The 26458-nt window shown below is 48.6% G+C and overlaps 2 protein-coding genes across 2 annotated transcripts; one reads left to right on the forward strand and one right to left on the reverse strand.

Annotated features, from left to right (window-relative positions):
* The first annotated feature begins 5918 nt into the window (after positions 1-5918).
* Positions 5919-21157, forward strand: LOC128847500 (zinc finger protein 420-like). Its single transcript, XM_054046967.1, has 6 exons — positions 5919-5980; positions 6076-6139; positions 13854-14046; positions 14574-14700; positions 15303-15416; positions 15742-21157. The coding sequence occupies exons 1-6, from the start codon at positions 5959-5961 to the stop codon at positions 17940-17942; spliced, it is 2721 nt and encodes a 906-aa protein (XP_053902942.1). The 5' UTR covers positions 5919-5958; the 3' UTR covers positions 17943-21157.
* Positions 19051-24336, reverse strand: LOC128847385 (uncharacterized). The gene is made up of 3 exons (XM_054046776.1): positions 22775-24336; positions 21397-21719; positions 19051-19098 (listed from the first exon to the last, which is right to left on the reverse strand). Exons 1-3 carry the CDS (start codon positions 23040-23042, stop codon positions 19051-19053), a joined length of 639 nt encoding a protein of 212 aa, XP_053902751.1. The 5' UTR covers positions 23043-24336.
* Positions 24337-26458: the final 2122 nt, after the last annotated feature.

The following is a 26458-nucleotide window of genomic DNA, read 5'->3' on the forward strand; positions in this document are numbered from 1 at the left end:
GTGATCGGTTACGTGAGTCTCGCCCAAGCAGCGAAGACACTGAGTGTGCAAGTCGCTTCTTGGCATAGAACTGCGACAGGAATCACATGACTTGAAGCCTGGGGCACCGGGCAACAAACTAAAGAAGTTATCCAACTAAGGGGAAGATGAGTACTACCAAGGCTACTGGAAGGGCTACAGCAAGACTGGAGCACAAAGTTCCCACTACCTTCACTGGCGGCAAGAAAGAACTGAGGGTAGGGGGAGTGTGCAGCTCCCCTTATAGCGCTCTATAGAGGCGCCACTCCAGGGGTCGCAGCAGTGCTCCCCCACTACGCGTACTGCTAAGGGAAAAACTTCTGGCACCGGTGCACGTGGCGAGCATGCACACCTACTGTGGAATACACAGGAGCAATCACTCGAAGAAGAATAGCTAGTTCCACATTGTTCTTCAAACCTCAGATCATTGACATGCAGCTGTGCATTTGAGATACTATATGACTGTAGTACATTTTGCACTGCCTGCATCTACACTGACATCAGGAGAGGAGAAGAGGACAAGACTGTCCCTAGCATATATGATTAAAAAAAGAGGTGAGACACAACCACCCACTATCAATGCAACAAGGAGGGAGAACAGTAGCTGGGGCCAAGAGAGAAGGTGCAATGTAACCCTTCTGTACCCACGACTGATGTCTAAAAAGCATCAGTCACTCTGCAGATCAGAGAAAGAAAGAGCAGCCAGTATTCAGACAGATAGGATCCTTATGACCTGTGTAGGAGAAGTGCACTGTAGCAGTTTCCCAATAGAGTTTTCTTATGGACTTATTTATTAGGCAAAAATTAAGATTAGGCGTCTGATTTAAATTATGTAAATTTTCAGTTTTAGTTAACTGTGGAACTATTGCAGCTACTTTTATTTTACTCCTGCCTTCATAAAGAGCTACCGAGTTATAACAGATAATTACAGAGACTAAAGTACATGTTTTAATATAATTAGGACCAGGCCACCCAAGATGAAAACAACACCATGGAAGAGTCCTACAACCCGGTATTTGAGGCCAATCCCTTTATCAATAAGAAGACCAAGAAGACTAGCACCATTCATATTCTGGTTTTGGATAAAACACCTGATATTGCCTACATCATAGAAACCTTCCTCCCTCCAAGCCTACACCCCACTACCCCCTGTTGTCAGATGCTACCGGTGTGGTGCTCTGGTTGTTCCTATGTTGATATCACTCGGCTGCGTGCGTGTGTTCCCTCTGTGTGCTGCCCCAGCTCTGCAGATAGCTGACACCGCAAACCCGATGAGAACCCCCAATGACCACAGACTCTAGTAAGGTACGAAGGCACCTCGGCCAGGTTTATTGCGATCCTGACACAATTGCAGTTCCCCGTAGATTACTTAGTCTACCGGGCATACTACGAGAAAGTTCCTCTCGGCAATTGACTCAGCTCAGTCAGTGGCGGGACTTTCCACTGCCCCCTCGGCTGCACAAAGACACCACCCCAGGGATACATTCTTATAGACAGGTACAAACAAGTTACACATCACTCCTGACGTATTGAGGTGCAACCCCTCTACGCAGCAAGGTACAACCCCTCTACGTAGTAAGGTGCCGCCTCTCACCTTGTACATGTTGGTTCGATCAAAACAACTCTATCCATCATATTACCCTTTTGCCCCTGTCATTGGGATGGGTCGGCCTGTTCCATGTTATCTGTGGAATGTTCCAGTATAGTGTATGTTCTGATATCTGGTGTCCAGTACCTTTTAGGTATGTCTTTTTTTGCAGCATCAGCCCTTTCCTTGCCAGCTTCTGGGAGCAGGGCCTGCCTCTGGCTCACAGCTTAACTTTGCTTTATGTTAGCTAAGTCTTGACCATTACTTTAGTTCAGGCCTGATACTGGGCCTTTATCAGGGCCTTCACTTACTACACCCCCTTTGGCAATAACGTAACCATTAAACAAGTTCTGAATCAGTAGTCTTTCTTCCCAATTTAGTTTTAACAAAGAAAGCTGCAATGTAAGTAGCTATGGGAGATAACAGTGCAACTACTAGGTATTGGTGGGGGAAAGTGTGCTAGTAATGTCCTGGATATACTGGTCTGTTAAGTGTTATTGCTTTTAATATGCTAATGCAAACACTGTAATAGAGTATTAATGTCCCAATGTACTGTAGCTTGTTTTAACTTACCGTAATACTAGAAGTGGTGCCTGTGAAGCTTTCTTAAAAGCTGACACTACAGCCGTGATATTCCCAAGCCAGCATGCGTAGGGCTGGGGGTGGGGAAGGGGAGTGCATCTAGGTATAAGTAACATCTCGCACAGCAAACAGGAACTTTTCCACAGTTCATTGCAATTTGGGAAGTGTGATTATTATACCTTGTCTTACAAACACCAAACACCATTACATATGCACAAGGTCAATAATTCCTCCCATATATACAGAGTTGTGCTTCTGCATATAGTATCTGAGATGAATATTGAGCTCCCAGCTCTTCAGGAAGCAGTAAAGAGTCATCAGCTAAGCCACAGGTTGAATCCTATTGCAAACAGTATGGGTGAGACACGAGGCATTCTGAAGCAAGAGGAGATTACTGGAAAACTTTCAATAAGACACAGAAAACAAACTTTCCTAGGTTTTGTTTCTGTTGGATTTATTGTATTATGTATAGTAAGTGTTTAATATAAAAATCAGGTAGTAGGGTTTACAATGCTTTAACAAGAGATTATTCTATTATCATTATCCAGTCAACTTGCACACTACTATGTTGAATTAGTGATAATTCAGAGAGAGAGAAAGAAAAAAGCTGAATTTAGAGAATAATTATTAACCAGATTCTTGGTTATTCACCAGCCACCTGGTCTCACCGCCTGTATAGCACAGACATAGAACTTTCCCAAAATAATTCCTAGAGGATAGCTTTTAGAAAAAAGCTTTTAGAAAAAGACCATAACCCTTAGTATATTGTTAATCGTTAATTACTCTCACCATTGAAAAGGTATGCCTGATATCCAGCCTGAATTTGTCTAGCTGCAACTTCCAACCCTTGGCTCATGCTCTACCTTTCTCTGCTAGACTGAAGTGCCCATTATTAACTATTTGTTCCCCATGTAGATACTTACAGTCTATAACCAAGTCACTTCTTTCCTTCTTTTTGTTAAGCTAAATAGATTGAGGTCCTTGAGTCGATCGCTATAAGGCATGTTTTATAATCCTTTAATCAGTCTGAACACTCAACAGTTTATCAATATCCTTCTTAAACTGTGCACACCAGAACTGCACACAGTATTCCAGCAGTGGTTGCACCAGTGCCAAATACAGAGATAAAATAACCTCTCTACTCCTGCTTGAGATTCCCCTATTTAGGCATCTGGTCACCCTATTTCTGTATGCATTTCCCCAGGTTTTTTTGTAAAAATCAAAACTGAACTGCCCCAGAAATTCTGGCATGTGGAATCATCGTGAAACTTGCATGGCTCCAACCCTGCCGATGAACCTTTAGATCCACTGCACAGACTTCTGCCACTTGAGCTAATGGAGTAAGTGATGGCAGAGGGAGTAGGTTGTCATCCTATATGTGATAGACCAGCTCTATAGGGGGATGAGACACTTTTTTTGCCACTGCGTTTCACAGATATCTGCTGACAGAAGAGGAACTGTGAAACTCAGGAATCCTGGGTCTATTCCAGGCTCCTGAGTGGCGTGGTCTCTAGTAGTCAAAGACCCTTCTTCCCCGTCCCCTCCAGTCTATGTCTATCCTATTGCTGTCTAACCTGCCCCAGCTCCTCATCTGATTTCAACTGCCCCCCACTACCGCTCTGGATTCCTTGTCCCAGTTTCCTGGTCCTGTCTCACTCTCCTCTCTCCCCGCCCCCATCCCTCAGATGGGATGTTCGTTCCAGACTGGCAAAATTATAAGGCTTCCCAACATTTCAACATTTCCCATTCTAAATTTTTGGTTGCTTAACTCTAGGCTAGCTCTGTCTACAACAAAGCATATTCAGAACCTCTGATTAAAGGGATTATAAGTGTAGCAACCTCCATTATAGCTAGTCACCAAGGATTGAACCCGAGCCATCCAGACTTAAAAGCATGAGCTTCTACTACTTGAGTTCAAGATATAACTCCCTTAGCTGGTAGCTATACAGTTATCCTCTAAAAATCCAGCAGAGGAGGGCACAAACACATGTTGGACAGTGAATTACAAAAGTGCCAAATATAATTATTAGACCTGCAATACTTTTCACAATGAACATCAGCGGGGGATAAACTGGGAGTTTAAGAATATTTGGAAAACAATTTTAGAATAACATTCAGTGCTGTGGTTTAAAAGAAAAAAAACTGTTAAAACTCATAACTTAGCAGTATTTAGTGTTTGAAGTTATGGGATACAAGTTAAGAATGTTGAAACAGGAAGATGTTATGCTTAGTTACCACTTGGGTAAGGCGGCGTGCTATGTAATACTTGCAAGATTTCACTGTAATGTTTTACAATATATAGCAGTGCAATACTGATTCCATTGATATTGTTGAGCAATTCATGCTGATTTTATTTCAGCCCACATCTTCATAGTTTTCAATACTATAGATCACAATTTTCAGCTCAGTTGGTCTGAACATGCAGAGCTTTAAAACTGCTATGCTCTAAACTGTATATTAACTACAGTTTTATAAACCTGCATGTCAGAGAACTGTGTGCCACTACTACTAGACAGTGGCACAAGGCAATTCAGTGTGAATCACAGAAATGTAGGAGTGGAAGGGACATCAACAGGTCACCTAGTCAAACCCCTGCACTGAGGCAGGACTGAATAATAACAACACTAGACCATCCTTGACAGGTGTTTGTCTAACCTCTTAAAAAACTCCAATGACTGCTATTCCATAACCTCTCTAGGTAATTTGTCCAGTGCTTAACTACCTTTACAGTTAGGAAGTTTTTCCTAATGTCTAACCTAAATCTCCCTTGCTACAATTTAAGCCCATTGCTTCTTTTTCCTGCATGTCCTGAGTGGGACGGGGGTGAGTCCAGGCAATGGGAGTGGGAGGAGGGAGGTCGAGGAAGTCGGTGGGTGTGTGGGGATGGACCAGGGGAAGCAGGGTGGAGGAACTGAGGGGGACAGGACTGGGACTGGGGGAGTCTGGCGGGCTAAGGGGGATGGGACAGGACTGGGATGGGGGGAGCAGGGTAGGGGCTGAGGGGAGTATGAATGGGACAGGGTAGAAAGCTGTGTAGAGTGGGGCGGGGCGGGGGAGACAATGGGGCTGGGCTGGGCTGGGGAGGGTCGGGGGGTTGGGGAGAGGGACAGGGTCTGGAGGGGATGAGACAGAGGGGAGCAGGACTGGAATGGGGGGAAGTTGAGGGGGTGGGACAGCAAGGGGAGCGATGGGGGTGGGATGACGGGAGAGGCTGAAGAAGAGATTTGGGGTAGGGCAGGGACTGAGGGCAGTGGGTTCAGGGTGGGAGGTACAGGGGGGACTGCGGGGGAGGCTGAGGGAACAGGGTCAGGGTGGGGGCTGAGGGCAGTGGATGGGGTCTACACTGGCACCTCTCAGCATTGCTGTGCCGGGCGGCAGACCTGCGCCAGCTCTACCCTGGCAATGGAAGAGTCCTCAGTGGAAACGCAGACTTCATGACACAGACCCTCCTCGTCACTTCAAACCTGATGCTCCTCTGGTCAGTCGCTAGGCTCTTGTCACTTTCAAACCCAGGCAGGGTACCTGGATCTTTTTCAGTTCTCAGGTTAAGAAAAGCCTCTGCATTTTGTGAGGGCTTCAGCATTCACATTCCTACTTGACAAACTGTCTGCCTGACACATTGCTCCCAGGGCATTCATCTTTATTCATTATCGGCAGGTCATCAGATTAAGGAGCAACACAGTAGAAGGCAACACAATGGTGTCAAGGATTTTTAATTTTTCAAACCACTTTGGCCTCAACAGGGATAACAGCAAATCTGGACAGAGCAGATGGGTGTCAGGATGGGTTTAGGTATTTATTTATTTATTTTTTTAAGTGAAAATGTTTGGGTCTGAGCAAAGGCTGCAAACTTCCCTTTGGAAACCTCTGTTGATCTTTTGCCTCAGGGGCTAACGACAGCCTGGAATCGGACAGCCTGGAATCCGGGACAGATTTCCACATCCATGCAGGGTGAGATGATCGGAGGGAGGGGAGGGGAAGGACTGTGGGGGAGGCTGTTGGAACAGGGGCAGGGACTGAGGGCAGTGGATTGAGGGTGGAGGGCACAAGGGGGACACTGCTGGGGAGGCTGAGGGAACAGAGTCAGGGTGGGGGCTGAGGGCAGTGAGTTGGGTGAGATGATCGGGGGGGAGGGGAGGGGCTGTGGGGAAGGCAGAGGGAACAGGGTCAGGGTGGGGGCTAAAGGCAGTGGATTGAGGGTGGGGGGCACAGAGAGGACACTGCAGGGGAGGCTGAGGGAACAGAGTCAGGGTGGGGGCTGAGGGCAGTGTGTCGGGTGAGATGATCAGGGGAGGGGAGGGATTGTGGGGGAGGCAGAGGGAACAGGGTCAGGGTGGGGGCTGAGGGCAGTGGATTGAGGGTGGGGGGCACAGGGAAGTCACTGCGTGGTAGGCTGAGGGAACCGGGTTCGGGTGGGGGCTGAGGGCAGTGGGTCTGAGGGGAGTCCCCCCTAGAGGGACCTGCCAGGGGGCCAGGTGAGCCCAGCAGTGCTTACCTGGAGCGGCTCCCAGGAAGCATCCAGCAGGCAGGTCCCGCTCTGGCTCCTAGCCTAGTGGGGTCGCTTCACTGGTGGGTCGGGTCGGGTGTAGTGACGGAAACCGCACCCAGTTGCAAAACAGGAGGGTTTCTATACGTGCCGTCACACCTGCTATTGTGGCTGGGGGTTAGGGTGTGGGAGAGTAGGTCTCTAGTGGGTCTGGGGGGTGGTGCTGTGCAGTGGGGGTTGGGGAGAACTGTGTGTGTTCGAGGGGCTGTGTAGTGGGGGAGATCAGTGTGTGTTGGGGTGCTGGGAAGTGTGGGGGCTCTGTGCGGGGCACTGTGCAGTTGTGGCATTGGGGGGCACTGGGCAGTGAGGGAATCTGTGGGGGGGCTCTGGGCGGGGAGGTACAGGGCACTGTGCAGTTGTGGGAGGGCTGTGGGGGGTCTCCAGCTAGGGGGCCTGGGCAGTGAGAGGATCTGTGGGGGGATTCTGAGTGGGTGGGGGAGTGGTCTGTGGGAGGGCACTGGGCATGGGGGTTTGTGGGGGTCTCTGGGTGGTGTGGCACTGGGCATAGGGAGTCAGAGGGGTGCTGGGCAGGGGGGTAGCACAGGGGCTTGGGGGATGACAAGAGGCGGGGGCAGCCTTTGACATACTCGTGGGGCCCCCGTGGAAAACTGCCCCACTTGCCCCCGCCCCGGGCAGCCCTGGCCCTGGCCCTGCAACACTTGTATAGGATAGAGAGGAGCTGCGGTGATTAAGCTTTGACAGGCTAGGAATTAGAGGCCTGTGCCTTTAACACCCCAGTCCCAGGAACCCGCCCTCTGCTCTGGGGCTGACATGCAGCCTCCTGTGAGCAGAAAGAAAACAGCTTCTGCCCCCCCCCCACACCCCTAGATTAGCGAGCACAGTGGGTGCCTCATCCCAGGGGGTCACTGTTCCCCCCTCCCCCTCCCTAAATGGGGGTTTTGTCCCTGCACGGGGTCTGGCAGCGTCTCCCCCCCCCCCGGGCTTAACCCCGGCTCCCACCCCCGAGTTTTCCCCTTCAGCCCCTCTTCTGCCGCTCGCTACAGTAGCTTGAGCCCCCCGGCCAGTAAATTTCTGCCCCCTGCTCAGACCCTGACAGCCCCACCCCCGCTGCGCTTTGCCCCCTTAATCCTTTTAAACCCCTCCAAAGAGGAGGCAGCAAATCCTAGGCAGAAGTAAGGGCAGAGAGAGGGCAGTGGCTACAGCGAAGGGTACTGGGCATGCTCAGTTCGGTGCGCATGCTCAGTACACCCAAGTAGGGCATTGGGAGCGAGAGCTGTGTGTGTCGGTTCACCCCGCTCGCAGGGAAGGTAAGAGACACCGGCCCCGTCACCCCCGGGCTGCTCCCAGCGGAGCTGGCTGCGATTCCCTGCCCGGGGCCCGGGAAAACTGCCGCCAGCTCCCGGTGTGTGCGGGGCGGGGGAGCCCGGCCGGGCCGTGCTGGGCTGGGACAGAGGCATGTGGGGGCTGAGGGGGGGGAGCCGGGGTGCGGGGGGTAAAACACCCCCAGATGGGGTGAGCCAGCTGCAGTGGTTGCAAAAATAAGGGGGGTGGGGCAGAGGGGCTTTTCCTGCCCCCTTCCCAGGATCTCAGCTCCCATTTCCCAGAGCCGTGTCCTTAAAGGCCCAGTGCATCGCAGAGCCTGGACAGGGCCCCTCTCCTGTATAAGATGCTACTGAGCTGCTAATGACAGGTTTCAGAACAGCAGCCGTGTTAGTCTGTATCCGCAAAAGGAACAGGAGGACTTGTGGCACCTTAGAGACTAACAAATTTATTAGAGCATAAGCTTTCGTGGACTTATGCTCTAATAAATTTGTTACTCTCTAAGGTGCCACAAGTACTCCTGTTCTTTGAGTTGTTAATGGAGACTTGATCCAGGGAAATATTTACAGCCCCCCCCCCCACAAAAAAAATCATTGTCACAGGTACTTACTTTTAGTGTTTAAAATAATCCAGTTCACAGTTTCTATGTTTGTAAAGCCATTCAGCGCTTCATAAATGTGTCTTAGCCAGGATGCCTGGTCCCCTGCGTTTGACTCCTCTTGGAATCCAGTCTGTGCAGTTTCACGCCTTTAAATTAAAGTTCCTTTTAAAAATATTATTTCTATTACTCAGAGCTCTTCATCCTAAACTTCATTAACATTGTGCAGAGGGACATCATTGTGCCATGGAATTCATATTCTTAATAGCAAATAATCATGGGAAATATTAACAGTTGCTAGTAGCTTGACAATCACATCTCAGGGTGATACTGTTAACAGTTCCTGTTTCTATTGCACTATTGTAATTTGAGTTCAGTGCTGACTGATTTAAATACATAAATAAATTTTGTTTTTCTTTTATTACCTTGTTGTGTCTGGCCCTTTGAGGCATACTAGCTTCATGCTTTCACAGCTTCCCTTTCCAAAGGATCCATATATCTAGAATGGCCGTACAATCCTGTAACATTCGATGCCATTTTGCACTTAGCTGTACCTTAACCAATCATTTTACTAAAATTTTACTAACCAATCCTAACATTGTAACAAAATTCTCCATCGAACCATACCCCACTCCCTTAATTAGTTTACACCTACCAAAATCAATTATGTAACAGACAAAAACAATCAAAGAACCAGACAGAGATCATACAGACAAACAAGAGGGAAGTGGGGACGATAGAGACAAAACAATAAAGAAATGACAGGTTTCAGAGTAGCAGCCGTGTTAGTCTGTATCCGCAAAAAGAAGAACAGGAGTACTTGTGGCACCTTAGAGACTAACAAATTTATTAGAGCATAAGCTTTCGTGGACTACAGCCCACTTCTTCGGATGCATATATGCTTATGCTCTAATAAATGTGTTAGTCTCTAAGGTGCCACAAGTACTCCTGTTCTTCTTTTTAATAAAGAAATGAGGATTTCCCAACCACAACTATTGATAAGTGGTTTGGAATGCTACCAAACTCAGTTTTCTTTAACCATTTTAAGATCTGTTTCTTTATCTGGTGATAGTGGGGGCTATTAGGACAGGGTCTCCTTTTTAACAGCCTGATACTGCATTGATTTAATGCAATTTAGAAGGAATGTGATCATGTGACTTCCTGCTTCTTAGCTCAGGGCTCCTGCTCTCCTAATATGGCTGCAGACAAAGGCCATAGGCCTCACAATATGGCTACAGGAAAAGGCCTTATCCTTACAGGAGCAATCAGTGGAATCCCTCATTCACGGCATCAGGAAGGGAATTGCACTCGATGCAGTAACTGGTCACTGGGATGGTAAGAGATACAAGCAATGGTAGCCCCTCTGCCCCATGGGGTAGGAGAGCATGAGGCACTGAACATTTTTCCTGGAACTGGTGAAATGAGCTTTGGGGGTGAGCAGGGGACTAACCCCTCAGGGATCAGAAGCTACAAGGCAAATATCCACAGGCACCCAGGCTGCCCAGGGCCCTGGTCTGATTTACATGCAGGATTCAGATCTCAGCCACGCTGGTGACAAACCAGAGTCACTGCTGGGTATGAAGTATCAGGGGGTAGCCATGTTAGTCTGTATATACAAAAACAACAAGGAGTGTGGTGGCACCTTAAAGACTAACAGATTTATTTATGCATCCAAAGAAGTGAGGTTTTTACTCACGAAAGCTTATTCCCAAATAAATCTGTTAGTCTTTAAGGTGCCACCAGACTCCTTGTTGTTTTTGCTGGGTATGGCAGGGGGTAAGTGTAGATGGGCCAATGGGATCAGCCTCTGCCTGCCGTTACCAGTTTTGCCCGTTACTTTGGTGTACACTCATTTATTAGGGTTACTTTTCGGGGGGGGGGGGGGGGGATTCTGTAATTCTATCAATGTACTGCTTGTGTCACCTGTGTTCTCATAGAGTGCTCTACTTCTCTCTGCTACAAGTCCCCTCCCAATGGAGCTATCCTGCAGGACATAGGTTCCCCAGGGCTGGGTTCTTCCAGCCCCAGAATCAGATGCGCGCATGCACACACACACAGGACCGGGTTAATCAGCACTCCCAAGCTGACCCCTTTTATATCCCTGGACTCAGCAGGCTGTGTTGAGCAGCACCTCCAAGTTCCCACCCTCGTGCCCCAGGTTCAGCACGTCCCTGTCTCCACTTTCACGTTACAGTCGTTCTGGTAGTAACCCACTTGATGAGCAAACCCCACAGGATTTTTGGGTGCTGCAGGGATCTTTAGTTTATGTATGAGAAGGAGCATTGCTGCAGCACAACTGGGGTAGCCACAAACACCCACGGGCAGTGACGGGGCGGGTGGGGAGAGGGAGAGCGAAGCAACCAGCTTAACCATGGAAGTTATTTATTGCCAGGTAATAACCATACGGGAGCCAAACAAAACAGTTATAATATTAAATCTAACTTAATTTTGATTATAAAAGTCAGGTTTAGAAAACTGTAACTGATGACACAAGTCAGGGTCAGAAGGCTATACCGAGAGAGAGACAGAGCTGGGTTCTCACCACTCCATGATGCTTTAATCGATCGGGGCTCCCAGGTGATGGTGGTAGCTGAGGGTCTGGAGTGCTGGAGACAGGCAGAGCCCCCAGCACGATCAGTCAGGAGAAGATGAAGTCCCAATGGAACTGATGCAGATTTTGGATCCAGGCATCAGAGCACTTACTTGAGCGTGGGTAGGGGGTTTTGTAGGGAAACAACAATGGTTCAAGGGAGATCACTAGATTTGTTTTTGTGTAAACTGATGGCTCAAGGGCATATACCAAAGTTGTTTTGTTCAAGCTAGACAATAGGAACTGACCATTCCTGGTTATGGGTGGTGTTCCTTCCAGGGAGCTCACAATGCAATTAGGCAGCATCAATATTTTGGATACCAAAAAAGGATTTATTAAAGCTATTGTAAAAAAAATGACATAACACACAGGTTAAGAAAAGAGTGTGTGTACATCTGGGTTTAGTGCTCAGATTATCCACAAATACAAAGTTCATTTTAAAAGTCAAAGATAATGAAGTACATAATTAGCAATAACTCAAATTTAGGGGAATACATTTAACAATACAGTTTAGATATTAGAATCCGAATACTTGGGTAAGTCACTCATGAAAAGTTATACAGAGAGTTGTTTGTCAAAAGCAAATATATCAATGAGCCTAAATTGTCTCTCAGTAATTGAGAATTTGCAGGCGTGGATTCATTAACATCTGGAGCAGAGACTCCCCCATGATGCATTGCTTCCTTGTTTTTCTGGTCCCAGAGTTCAGTGCAGTTCTTGCCTTGGAATCTCTGTTCTCCAGTCTGTATGCTAATGGAGGTGCCGCCCTGTCCCATCTTCTCTGTAAATGAGGCTAGGGGAGTTGCCTTAATCCTGTCACCCTTGTCTGGAGGGGTTAAGTGTGTCTCCCATGACCCTTTCATTGTTTTCTTATAAGTCTTTCTTCTGACTTGGTTCAAGCAGAGGCTGGAGTAGGGTGAGCAGACAGCAAATGTGAAAAATCGGGACAGGGAGTGGGGGTAATAGGCGCCTATATAAGAAAAATACCCAAAAATCAGGACTGTCCCTATAAAACCGGGACATCTGGTCACCCTAGGCTGGAGGGGCGGGGTCCTTGATGAGTCAAACAGGCTGCATACTGTGCCCTGGTTAGCTAACACTGGCTGTCCCTGGGGGCTGGGGGTAGAGTCCAGGGCAGCTAGTTAATCGGGTGTTGCCACCAAAGGGCTCTGGTTATTGCTAAGGGAGAAGAGGAAGTGGGTGTGTGTCTCTTCTCAGGATATTAGAGCTCTGGAGTTGAGCTCCCTGGGTCCGAAGCTGCTGCCTCCTGCATTTTGGTCTGGGAGCCCAAACCTAGAAGCTGCTTCTTACCCAGCAGAGGAGAGACCTTTGTTAAATCCCCTCAGTGCCCAGCCCAGGTGGGGACTTGCTGTGGTGGCTGGAACCAGCCCCTGGTGCAGGCCCGGGTTCTGCACACACCAGCCCCCGAGCCGCAGCCTGCAGGTGATGGAGAGACCTGGGGGTAAAGGGCTGGGACTGGGCAGGAAAGTGACTCAGCACAAAGGGCCCCTTTCAGGGACTGGCTGGTGAATTTGGCCTACAAGGGGAGGGGGCTCCCTGTGTGTCTGCGAGTCCCAGAGCTGCTGCCCCCATGGACACAGCCAGGTTCAAACCCCTGTTAGCAGTGGCAGTGACTGAGCTGCCTAATCATAGAATCAAAGAATATGAGGGTTGGAAGGGATCTCAGGAGATCATCTAGTCTAACCCCCTGCTCAAAGCAGGACTAATTCCTAACTAAATCATCCCAGCCAGGGCTTTGTCAAGCTGGGCCTTAAAAAACTCCAAAGAAGGAGACTGCACCACCTCCTTAGGTAACGCATTCCAGTGTTTCACCACCCTCCTAGAGAAAAAGTTTTTCCTAATATCCAACCTAGACCTCCCCCACTGCAACTTGAGATCATTGCTCCTTGTTCTGTCATCTGCCACCACTGAGAACAGCTGAGCTCCATCCTCTTTGGAACCCCCCCTCAGGTAGTTGAAAGCAGTTATCAAATCCCCCCTCATTCTTCTCTTCAGGAGAATAAACAATCCCATTTCCCTCAGCCTCTCCTCATAAGTCATGTGCTCCAGGCCCGTAATCATTTTTGTTGCCCTTCGCTGGACTCTTTCCAATTTTTCCACATCCTTCTTGTCTGGGACCAAAAACTGGACACAGTATTCCAGATGAGGCCTCACCAACGTCTAATAAAGGGGAACGATCAAATTCCTTGATCTGCTGGCATGAGAGCAAAGGCCCAGGACAATGGTGCAGTCGCCGGTTCTCCTAAGGGAAAAGGATAAAAAGGGACAGAGGAGAGACTGGAAGGGGAAAACTGGAACAACAAAAGGGAGAGGGTGGTTCCCAGATCCCAGAACTGCCCAGATCCATTCCCTGCATCCCCCTGGGAACAAGGGGAAGAGCTGAGAGAGGAAAAGCCAGTTCCTGACTTGGCTGAACACCACACTACTTGGGGGGGAAGGGGAGAGTTAGAGGGGTGACACGACAATGTCAGGGGGAATCCCCCAAGGTGGCTCATTTGGTTCTGCTCTTTTTCCAGCATTGTGCTCAGAGACTCTCTTATGGGAAGAGTTTAAAAGTGCCCCTTGGGGTTTAGTTCTGCTGGGAGGGCCCAGGCCTGGGTGTTAATGAACTAACTGGGTTTCTTTCCAGTGTGGAAGAGTCCAGAGCATCTCTCTGCAGGACGAGAACCTGGGGGAATCAGGCTGTAACATGCACTCAAGCCCCTTTTGAAACCTTCCCAATCGCCCCCGACAGGCTGAGGAATCCCATCCAGATTTCACTCAAGATCGTCCCATCTTCCATTGGACAGGGAAGGGAAATGGCCGTGATGGAGTCAGCTCAGGTAGCGGATTTTCAGGGAGCTGCTGGACGGCGGGAGGGAGAGGCAGGGAGGAGACAGGGTGTGATAAACCTGCTGATTTACTGAGTAGGAGAGGGCATACCACCATTTGTCAAAGAGGTCATAACCCTCCTGGGCAGTGCTGGGAACATTTTCCATACTCCCAGTGCTGGAGCCTGAACCCACTGCCAGAGGCTGCTGTGAAATATGAAGGGAAGCTTTTGGGATTCCTGTCCCTGTCCCTGGCTCAGTGCTCTGCTTCCCATATCAGCCTGTGGCTGGCAAGTGTGTGGTAATTGGTAAATGAGAAGACCCTGCCCTCCTCCATCTGCTGCGGGGGGGACTAGGAAGTCTCACCTTCTCCCCGCCTCATGAACACTCCTGGCGCTCTGAGCAGGGAGGGGGTGGGATTCTGCTACTCTGGTCCTCCCAGAGCTTACAAGAAGTTTTTTTTCTTTCTTCCTCTCCTGTGACTAGTGGGATTGTGGCTGGGGCAGCAGGGGCTGAGTGGGGGTCTCTTGTTGTTTCAGTTGCCGGTGACCTTCGAGGAGGTGGCTGTGTATTTTACCCAGGGTCAGGGAGCTCTGCTGGACCCCAGTCAGAGAGCCCTCTACAGGGACGTCATGCAGGAGAACTATGAGATGGTGACCTCGCTGGGTAAGGGATTCCTGTCCCCTCGGTTATTAGAAGCCGTGAGGTCTTCATTTCTGACTCTGGTCAGGTTTTTCCCTGGTCAGTTAGATTGGAGGGGAATGGGTTCCAGAATGTGCAGCTGCCACGTGAGAGGGACTTTCATTGGGACACGGGTATCAAAACCTAATGGACATGCGAAACCATGCCTACCCCTCCAGCATTCGGGGGGCAGAAGTCATTCATTGTGCTGTCTGTATTGTTTCTTACTGACGCACAAAATCCCTCTTCATTTCCCTTCTTGGGAATAGCTCCAGCCCTGGGGAAGACTCTGGGCTCTGCAGATTTAGAAATAGGAAATGGTCTAACTCCAGAGCTGTGTGCGCGTCAGCAAGGCCCAACAGCACATAGATCCTGGGAACTCCTTGTGAGGGCGTAAAAATTCCCCCCACCTCCCCAGACGTCTGCTTCTCCCAAGAGGCCTCAGTGATCATGTTCCCGTGCTGTTGGATTCCATGTTCCCCCAGCAGATCATGGGGAGAGGTACCACTCACAGAATGCCCTTTGTGACAGAGAATCTTCCAATCCTCCATGTGCCCCGACCTTGTCTCTTTTCACTCCCTGTTCAGGATTTCCCATTCCCAAACCTGAACTGATCTCCCACCTGGAACGAGGGGAAGAACTGTGGGTCCCGGATCTCCAGGTCTGTGAGGAAAGAGAGATCCTGAGAGGCAATCGCACAGGTGAGGACTGAAACAGAAACCATCTGGTGAATGAAGGAAAAAGCTGAGAATCCCAAAAATATGCTGTGAGTAAGAGCCCTTAGTTCTTCCTCACCTCAACCAGGGCTGTAGTCAACAGATACCATTCACGGCTTCCCAACCATCCTGTTAGCTGCAGGAGTTTCCTTCCCAACTTTCCATCCCTGGGAGTGTTTGGGTGGGATCTGGAGGCAAAATCCAGTTGCTCAGTCTTCACAATGTTAGCATATTGGGTTTTCCCTTGGTGCTATTCCTCTTTCTCCCCAGCACAATGACTCCTGTCTGTATTGTCTCTATCTCCCAACAGGTGATGAGACAGTGGATGAGAAGAAGAATGGGAATCAACATGAGGAAGTTCCTGGGCAAGTGGAACCACAGGGGACCGTTGTGGGAAGTGCTGAAGGGAGTTTATCCCAGTGCTTGGAAGAGGGAGAAGCCTGGGGAAATTGGCACAAGTCAGAGAGGCGAATGAAAAACCACCCAAGGAAGAAAGTGGATGAATCTATTATATGTAGGGGAGGAGACAAGGATCCCACAGCCCAGCAGACAAATCCTAAGGAAGAGAAACCCTATCAGTGCCTCGAATGTGGAAAAGGGTTCATTTTCAGATCACTGCTTGTGACACATCAGACAATCCATACTGGAGGGAAACCCCTTCAATACTTGGCCCATGGGGAAAGCTTCAATAACTGCTCAGATCTTAATAACCATGGGAAAAGCCACATGGGAGAGAAACCCTATCAATGCCTCGAATGTGGAAACTGTTTGAATTGGAAATCAGAATTAATTACACATCAGAGAATCCAGACAGGGGAGAGACCCCATAAGTGCTTGGATTGTGGAAAAAGTTTCATACAGAGGTCACACCTTGTTAAACATCAGGCAATCCACACAGGAGAGAGACCACATAAGTGCTTGGACTGTGGGAAAAGTTTCATACAGAGGTCAGACCTTACTAAACATCAGGCCATCCACACAGGAGAGAGACCACATAAGTGCTTGGACTGTGGGAAAAGTTTCATACAGAGGTCAAATCTTATTGAACATAAAGGAATGCACACAGGAGAGAGACCCCACAAGTGCCTGGACTGTGGGAAAAGTTTCATACGGAGGTCATACCTTGTTAAACATCAAGCAATCCACACAGGAGAGAGACCCCATAAGTGTTTGAACTGTGGAAGAAATTTCATACGAAGGTCACACCTTGTTAAACATCAGGCAATCCACACAGGAGAGAGACCACATAAGTGCTTAGACTGTGGGAAATGTTTCAGGAACAGATCATCCCTTTCTAAACATCAGGCAATCCACACAGGAGAGAGACCCCACAAGTGCTTGGACTGTGGGAAAAGTTTCATACAGAGGTCACACCTTATTAGACATCAGGAAATACACACAGGAGAGAGATCCCACAAGTGCTTGGACTGTGGAAAAAGTTTCATACAGAGGTCAAACCTTGTTAAACATCAAGCAATCCACACAGGAGAGAGACCCCATAAGTGTTTGAACTGTGAGAAAAAATTCCTACGGAGGTCAGACCTTGTTAAGCATCAGGCAATCCACACAGGAGAGAGATCGCACAAGTGCTTGGACTGTGGGAAAAGTTTCATACAGAGGTCAGACCTTATTAGACATCAGGCAATCCACACAGGAGAGAGACCACATAAGTGCTTGGACTGTGGGAAAAGTTTCATACAGAGGTCAGACCTCACTAAACATCAGGCAATCCACACAGGAGAGAAACCACATAAGTGCTTGGACTGTGCAAAAAGTTTCATACAGAGGTCACACCTTATTAAACATAAAGTAATCCACACAGGAGAGAGACCCCACAAGTGCTTGGACTGTGGGAAAAGTTTCATACAGAGTTCACACCTTATTAAACATAAAGCAATCCACACAGGAGAGAGACCCCACAAGTGCTTGGACTGTGGGAAAAGTTTCATATGGAGGTCAGACCTTCTTAAACATCAGGCATTCCACAGAGGAGAGAGACCACAGAAGTGTTTGAACTGTGGAAAAAAATTCATATGGAGGTCAGACCTTGTTAAACATCAGGCAATCCACACAGGAGAGAGACCCCACAAGTGCTTGGACTGTGGGAAAAGTTTCATACAGAGTGCACACCTTATTAAACATAAAGCAATCCACACAGGAGAGAGACCCCACAAGTGCTTGGACTGTGGGAAAAGTTTCATACAGAGGTCAAACCTTCTCAAACATCAAGCAATCCACACAGGAGAGAGACCACAGAAGTGTTTGAACTGTGGAAAAAAATTCATATGGAGGTCAGACCTTGTTAAACATCAGGCAATCCACACAGGAGAGAGACCCCATAAGTGCTTAGCCTGTGGAAAAAATTTCATACGGAGGTCACACCTTGTTAAACATCAGGCAATCCACACAGGAGAGAGACCCCACAAGTGCTTGGACTGTGGGAAAGGTTTCATACAGAGGTCACACCTTATTAAACATCAAGCAATCCACACAGGAGCTAAACTTCTGTGACACTGGGAGAGAAAGGGTTAAGCAACTTGCATGTAATAGAAACAGTTCAACCTTTAGAGACATGTTAAAAAAGTGTGTCCATGTTAGATAAGTTTGAGCTTTGAAATGTAAACTTATTTGAAAGACCTGGAAGAAGATGGTAACTGTAGTAGTCTATAAAAAGCAACAAAGAGTCCTGTGGCACCTTATAGACTAACAGAAGTATTGGAGCATAAGCTTTTGTGGGTGAATAACCACTTTGTCAGACGCATGTGGTGGAAATTTCTAGGGGCAGGTATAAATATGCAGGCAAGAATCTGCCTAGCGATAACGAGTTTGTTCAATCAGGGAGGATGAGGCCATCTTCTAGCAGTTGAGGTGTGAACACCAAGGGAGGAGAAACTGCTTTTGTAGTTGCCTAGCCATTCACAGTCTTTGTTTAATCCTGAGCTCATTATGTCAAATTTGGAAATGAACTGAAGTTCAGCAGTTTCTCTTTGGCGTTTGGTCCTGAAGTTTTTTTCCTGCACGATCCCCTTTAAATTTGCTATTGTGTGTCCAGGGAGGTTGATGTGTTCTCCTATATGTTTTTGTATATTGCCATTCCTAATATCTGACTTGTGTCCATTTATTCTTTTACGTAGGGATTGTCCAGTTTGGCCGATGTACATAGCAGGGGGGCATTGCTGGCACACGATGGTGTATGCTACATTGGTGAACGTACAAGTGAATGAACCAGTGATGTTGTGGCTGATCTGGTTAGGTCCTGTGATGGTATCGCTGGTATAAAAATATGGGGAGAGTTGGCATTGAGGTTTGTTGCATTGATTGGTTCCTGAGTTAGAGTTACCATGGTGCGTTGTGTGGTTGCTGGTGAGAATATGCTTAAGGTTGGCGGTTTGTTTTGTGGGCGAGGACTGGCCTGTCTCCTAAGGCCTGTGAAAGTGATGGATCTTTGTCCAGGATGAGTTGTAGATGATGATGCGTTGGAGAGGTTTTAGATGAGGACTGTAGGTGATGGCCAGTGGAGTTCTGTTGGTTTCTTTCTTGGGCTTGTCCTGCAGCAGGAGGCTTCTTGGTACACGTCTGGCTCTGTTGATTTGTTTCTTTATTTCCTCGTGCGGGTATCCTAGTTTTGGGAATGCTTGGTGAATATCTTGTAGGAGTTGGTCTGTGTCTGAGGGGTTGGAGCAAATGCGGTTATAGCTCAGCGCTTGGCTGTAGACGATGGATCATGTGGTGTGTCAGGGATGGAAGCTGGAGGCATGAAGGTAGGCATAGAGGTCGGTGGGGTGCAGTGGTGTTAACATGACTGTCACTTATTTGTACCGTGGTGTCTAGGAAGTGGATCTTCCTTGTAGATTGGTCCATGCTGAGGTTGATGGTGGGGTGGAAACTGTTGAAATCATTCTCCAATACTTCTGTTAGTCTTTAAGGTTCCTCAGGACTCTTTGGGTATGTCTACACTACGGGAATAGTCCATATAATTCGAATTTGGGAAACAGATTGTATAAAGTCGAATGTATGCAGCCACACTAAGCACATAAATTCAGCGGTGTGCGTCCAAGTACCGTGGCTAGCTTTGATTTCTGGAGCGTTGCACTGTGGGTAGCTATCCCATAGCTATCCCATAGTTCCCGCAGTCTCCCGCGCCCATTGGAATTCTGGGTTGAGATCCCAGTGCCTGATGGGACAAAAAACATCGTCGCAGGTGGTTCTGGGTACAGCCTCACCTCCCTCCCTCCCTGCATGAAAGCAACAGACAGCAGACAACCATTTCGCGCCTTTTTTTCTGGGTGAACACTGCAGACAACATACCACGGCAAGCATGGAGCCCGCTCAGCTCAAGACAGCAGTCATGAACATTGTAAACACCTCACGCGTTCTCGTGGAGTTTATGCTGAGCCAGGACCAGAAAAACGAGGCGAGGAGGCAGCGGCGGCGGCAGCGCAGCGACAAGCATGATGAGGACATGGACATGGACACGGACACTGAATTCTGTGAAACCACGGGCCCCGGTGCTTTGGAGATCATGTTGTTAATGGGGCAGGTTCTATCCATGGAGCGCCGATTCTGGGCAAGGGAAACAAGCACAGACTGGTGGGACCGCATAGTGTTGCAGGTGTGGGATGATTCCCAGTGGCTGCGGAACTTTCGCATGCGTAAGGGCACTTTCATGGAACTTTGTGACTTGCTGTCCCCTGCCCTGATACGCCAGAATACCAAGATGAGAGCAGCCCTCACAGTTGAGAAGCGCATGGCGATAGCCCTGTGGAAGCTTGCAACGCCAGACAGCTACCGGTCAGTCGGGAATCAATTTGGAGTGGGCAAATCTACTGTGGGGGCTGCTGTGATGCAAGTAGCCAAAGCAATCACTCAGGTGCTGCTACGAAAGGTAGTGACTCTGGGAAATGTGCAGGCCATAGTGGATGGCTTTGCTGCAATGGGATTCCCTAACTGTGGTGGGGCGATAGATGGAACCCATATCCCTATCTTTGCACCGGAGCACCAGGGTACCCAGTACATAAACCGCAAGGGGTACTTTTCAATGGTGCTGCAAGCACTTGTGGATCACAAGGGACGTTTCACCAACATCAACGCGGGCTGGGCGGGAAGGGTTCATGATGCTCGCGTCTTCAGGAACACTACTCTGTTTAAAGGGCTGCAGCAAGGGACTTACTTTCCGGACCAGAAAATAACCGTTGGGGATGTTGAAATGCCAGTAGTTATTCTTGGGGACCCAACCTACCCCTTAATGCCATGGCTCATGAAGCCATACACAGGCAGCCTGGACAGGAGTCAGGAGCTGTTCAAGTGCAGGCTGAGCAAGTGCAGAATGGTGGTAGAATGTGCATTTGGCCGTTTAAAAGGTCGCTGGCGTTCATTATTGACTCGCTCTGACCTCAGCCAAAGAAATCTCCCCATAGTTATTTCTGCTTGCTGCGTGCTCCACAATCTCTGTGAAAGTAAGGGGGAGGCCTTTATGGCGGGGTGGGTTCTGATTGCGCGCAGCCAGACACCAGGGCGATTAGAAGAGCAGACCAGGAAGCGCTGTGCATCAGAGAAGCTTTGAAAACCAGTTTCATGACTGGCCAGGCTACAGTGTGAAATATCTGTTTGTTTCTCCTTCATGAAAACCCGCCCCCTTTATTGACTCATTTTCTGTAAGGAACCCACCCTCCCTCTTCCCCCAGCTTGCTTTCAAACCAAATAAAGGCACTATCATTTAAAAATCATTTATTCTTTATTAATAGATTATAAAAAGAGGGAGGGAACTCGGGTTGGATTTGGGAGGAGGATAAGTGGGAAGGAAAAGGACACTAAAAAAAGGTTAAAAAAATGACAGCCTTTTGCTTGGGCTGTCCACTGGGGTGGAATGGGAAGGTGTACGGAGCCTCCCCCCCCCCGCGTTCTTACACGTCTGGGTGAGGAGGATATGAAACATGGGGAGGGGGTACAGAGGCTGTAGCGGCACTCTGTTTTCCTGCAGCCGTTCCTGAAGCTCCACCAGACACCAGAGCATGTCTGTTTGCTCATGCAGCAGCCCCAGCGTTGCATCCTGCCTCCTCTGATCTTCCTGCCGCCACCTCTCATCTCGAGCGTCCCTCCTGTCCTCACGTTCACTCGCTTCTTTCCTATACTTTGAAACCATTTCCTTCCACTCATTCAGATGAGCTCTGTCACTGCGGGTGGATTCCATAATTTCTGCAAACATCTTGTCTCGCGTCTTCTTTTTACGACGCCTTATCTGTGATAGCCTTCGGGATGGAGGAGGGAGGCTTGAGGAATTTGCAGCTGCTGTAGGGAGGGGAAAAAGAGAGAATTGTTTAAAGAGATACATTTTGCAGAACAATGCTTATACTCTTTCACGGTGACCAACACTATTCACATTACATAGCACATGTGATTTCTATGCAAGGTCGCATTTGGCCTCTTAATACTGAGTGCCTGTGGCTTTGCTGCTAGAGATCACAGGTCCGGGCAACAGAATTCGGCTTGCATGCGGTCATGGTAAGCCATTGTCTTTCGGCTTCTGCGCCCTCCTTTCCCACATACCAAGCAAAGCCCGTAGAGTGTTGCAGTTTTTCTGTTAACATTCAGCAGCAGCAGAAAACAAACTAACCACACCCCCCCACCATGTATTCTCTGGGATGATCGCTGTACCCCTCCCCCCACTGCGTGGCTGGTATCAGGGAAGATCCCTGCAGGGACCAAACTAACCCCCCCTGCCGCCCCCTCCCGCCATGAATTCTCTGGGATGATCACGGTACCCCTCCCCCCACCGCGTGGCTGGTAACAGGGAAGATCCCTGCTAGCCAAACGCGAAAAGCTCAGGGCCAATTTCCCATCTGCGCTTGGCTAACTGAAGGGAAGGATTTATTTTCAGCCACAGGCAAACAGCCCAGTAGGAACGGCCACCTCTGTCCCCTTAATTAAGTTCCCGTATTTCAACCAGGTTACCATGAGTGATATCACTCTCCTGAGGATTACACAGCAAGATAAAGAACGGATGTTGCTTGAATGCCAGCAAACTCCGGGACCATACGCTGCCAGGCTTTGTCAGGCAATGATACCAGATTACTTGCTGCAAGCATGGCGTGGTCAAGTGTCCTACCATAGAGGACGGAATAAGGATGCACTGCCCAGAAACCTTGTGGCAAGGCTTTTGGGGTACCTCCAGGAGAGCTTCATGGAGATGTCCCTGGAGGATTTCCGCTCCATCCCCAGACACGTTAACAGACTTTTCCAGTAGCTGAACTGACCGCGAATGCATCCCAAGTCCTCAGGGCAAAGTAATCATTAAAAATCGTTTGCTTTTAAAACAAGTTTTATATTTTAAAAGGTAAACTCACCTGAGGTCCCTTCCATGGGGTCATGGTCTTGGATACTGGGTTGGGAGGGTACTTCAGTCAGGCTGAGAAAAAGATCCTGGCTGTTGGGGAGAACGGAGTGCTGTGTGCTCTCTGCAAGCTCATCCTCCTCCTCCTCCTCTTCCCCATTGGCAGAATCCTCAGGTGTAGCTGATGAGACTATCCCCGACCCGGAATCCACGGTCACAGGTGGGGTAGTGGTGGCGGCCCCCCCCCTAGAATTGCATGCAGCTCGGCGTAGAAGCGGCATGTCTGCGGCTCTGACCCAGAGCGACCGTTTGCCTCCTTTGTTTTTTGATAGGCTTGTCTGAGCTCCTTGACTTTCACGCGGCACTGATCTGAGTCCCTATTGTGGCCTCTCTCCATCATGCCCTTGGAGATTTTTTCAAAAGTTTTGGGATTTCGTCTTTTAGAACGAAGTTCTGCTAGCACTGAATCCTCTCCCCATATAGCGATCAGATCCAGTACCTCCCGTACGCTCCATGCTGGTGCTCTTTTTCGATTATTGGCCTGCATGGTTACCTGTGCTGATGAGCTATCTGTGGTCACCTGTGCTCTCCACTCTGGGCAAACAGGAAATTCAAATGTTCGCGGGGCTTTTCCTGTCTACCTGGCCAGTGCATCCGAGTTGAGATTACTGTCCAGAGCGGTCACAATGATGCACTGTGGGATAGCTCCCGGAGGCCAATACCATCGAATTGCGGCCACACTATCCCTAATTCGAAATGTTAAAATCGATTTTGGCGCTACTCCGCTCGTCGGGGTGGAGTACAGAAATCGATTTAATGAGCCCTTTATTTCGAATTAAATGGCGTGGTTGTGTGGACGGTTGCAGGGTAAATTCGAATTAACGCTGATAAATCCGAATTAAAGTCGTAGTGTAGACCAGGCCTTTGTCACATTTTACAGATCCAGACTAACACGGTTTCCCCTCTGATACCTGTAGTAGTCTATATTTGCCTTTATCTTGTTTGAGGTTAACAATGGAATGAAACGGTTCCTATCTAGGGCTGTATTCTGTTAATTCAGAGATCAAAAGGGAATAATAACATGTAGATGAAACTTGGGTGTAATAATGTCATTGCATGTCTCTTTAAAGTTTGTGGTAAACTGTCTATGAACTTCTTTATGGATAATTACCTTATGTTAATCCATGTGGTTAATTACTGGTGATGTTTAGGAAATAGAAGGTTACTTCAAAAGCCTAGTGAACAATAGTTCTCCCAAGGACTGCCTGCTGATGAGAGGCTGCAAAAATCTGTATGAAAACTCTTGGGACCTGATCCTTTTCTCTCCGATCTTGTTAAGCTTTATTCAGAGGAAGTTTGAGTCATAAGACGGAGATCTCCAGTCCCATCTGGACTGCCCTGATATCGAACATTTTTACATGGACTATAACCTCATGAAAGGATTCTGAAAAGGACTCTTTACAATTCTAATGCACCATCTCTACAGTGAAACTGATCTAAGCACTCTATTCATGTCTGTATGTATAATCTTTTAACCAATACTCTCACTCTCTTTTCTTCTTTTAATAAATCTTAGTTTAGTTAATAAGAATTGGCTGTAAACGTATATTTGGGTAAGAACTGAAGTATTCATTAACTTGGTGAGTAATGCGGCAAACAGCAGAGGCTAATAGCGGGATCTGTCAGAGAGGAGGTTTGCTAAGTGTTGCATTGGGGGGCTGTGTGGGTGAGTATCTGAGTGTCTGTTGAGGGGACAGTTTGTCAGTTTGACCATGTGCTTGAGTATTTGTTTGTTTGTTTGAACAGTGTGAATTGGGAGTGCTTTGTTCCAGGTGGACCTTGAGTGGGCCTGACTGTTATAAAAAGGCAGTCAGCAGCGAACCAGCTGAGCGGCGAACAGCGGAGGCTTGCAGAGGGAGTTTGCCTGGGAGTTCACCTCGGGAGAGGCCTCTGAGGCTTGCATCTTGCGGGCTTCTGTGAGTTGCTGCAAGAGCTGAGGAAGCTCTTAGAAGGAAGCAGTTATGGAAGGTGAGCGTTCAGTTGTTGTAACCTGCACAAGTTGTGCCATGTGTCTTTCTTCCACAGGACAGAAGTGAGAAAGTGCAAGCTGGTCTCCATATTGGAAGAGAAGGATCGAGGTCTGGAGAAACAAGTATCGACCGTGTGTTGCATACGAGAAAACGAAGATTTCCTGGACAGACGTCAGGATATGCTTCTACGGGCACAACGTTCTGAAGATTTGGAGCAGGCTGCCCAGAGGGGACAGAGGGACGGTGAAGAAATTTGGCAGCATGTGACCTCCAGAAGAAGAAAGAGAAGCGTCCATGTACCAGCAATGGAGATACAGGTGAACAACTGTTTTCATGTTCTCTCCACAGGTACTAATGCGGAGAGTGGACTAGATGATATATCTGAGGGAAGGGAGCAGAAGGAGGCTCCACCGATTGGAAGGCATGAGATGCACTGTCCTAGGGATGGGGGTTTCAAAACCACCGCTCCCAAGAGAAGGAAGAGGGTGGTGGTGGTCAGGGACTCCCTCCTCAGGGGGACTGAGTCATCTATCTGCTGCCCCAACCGAGAAAACCGAGAGGTCTGCTGCTTGCCAGGAGCTAGGATTCACGATGTGACGTAGAGACTGCCGAGACTCATCAAGCCCTCGGATCGCTACCCCTTCCTGCTTCTCCACGTGGGCAGCAATGATACTGCCAAGAATGACCTTGAGCAGATCACTGCAGACTGCGTGGCTCTGGGAAGAAGGATAAAGGAGTTTGAGGCACAAGTGGTATTCTTGTCCATCCTCCCTGTGCAGGAGAAAGGCCTGGGTAGGGACCACCGAATTGTGGAAATCAATGAATGGCTACGCAGGTGGTGTCGGAGAGAAGCCTTTGAATTCTTTGACCGTGGGATGGTGTTCCAAGAAGGAAGAGTGCTAGGCAGAGATGGGCTCCACCTAACGAAGAGAGGGAAGAGCATCTTTGCAAGCAGGCTGGATAACCTAGTGAGGAGGCCTTTAAACTAGAGTCTCCGGGGGAAGGGGACCAAAGACCTGAGGTTTGTGGGGAAATAGGATACTGGGAGGAAGCACGAGCAGGAGAGTGCAAGACGGGAGGACTCCTGTCTCAGACTTAGAAAGCGGGACAATCAGTGCGTTATCTTTAGTGCCTATACACAAATGCAAGAAGCCTGGGAAACAAGCAGGGAGAACTGGAAGTCCTGGCACAGTCAAGGAACTCTGATGTCATTGGAATAACAGAGACTTGGTGGGATAACTCACATGACTGGAGTACTGTCATGGATGGATATAAACTGTTCAGGAAGGACAGGCAGGGCAGAAAAGGTGGGGGAGTTGCATTGTATGTAAGAGAGGAATATGACTGCTAAGAGCTCCAGTATGAAACTGGAGAAAAACCTGAGAGTCTCTGGATTAAGTTTAGAAGTATGAGCAGCAAGGGTGATGTCGTGGTCAGAGACTGCTATAGACCACCAGTCCAGGGGGATGAGGTGGACGAGGCTTTCTTCCGGCAACTAGCAGGCCCTGGTTCTCATGGGAGACTTTAATCACCCTGATATCTGCTGGGAGAACAATACAGCGGTCTACAAACAATCCAGGAAGTTTTTGGAAAGCATAGGAGACAATTTCCTGGTGCAAGTGCCGGAGGAACCAACTAGGGGCAGAGCTCTTCCAGACCTGCTGCTC

The sequence above is a fragment of the Malaclemys terrapin genome, chromosome 13 (assembly GCF_027887155.1).
Source record: "Malaclemys terrapin pileata isolate rMalTer1 chromosome 13, rMalTer1.hap1, whole genome shotgun sequence".
NCBI lineage: Eukaryota > Metazoa > Chordata > Testudines > Emydidae > Malaclemys > Malaclemys terrapin.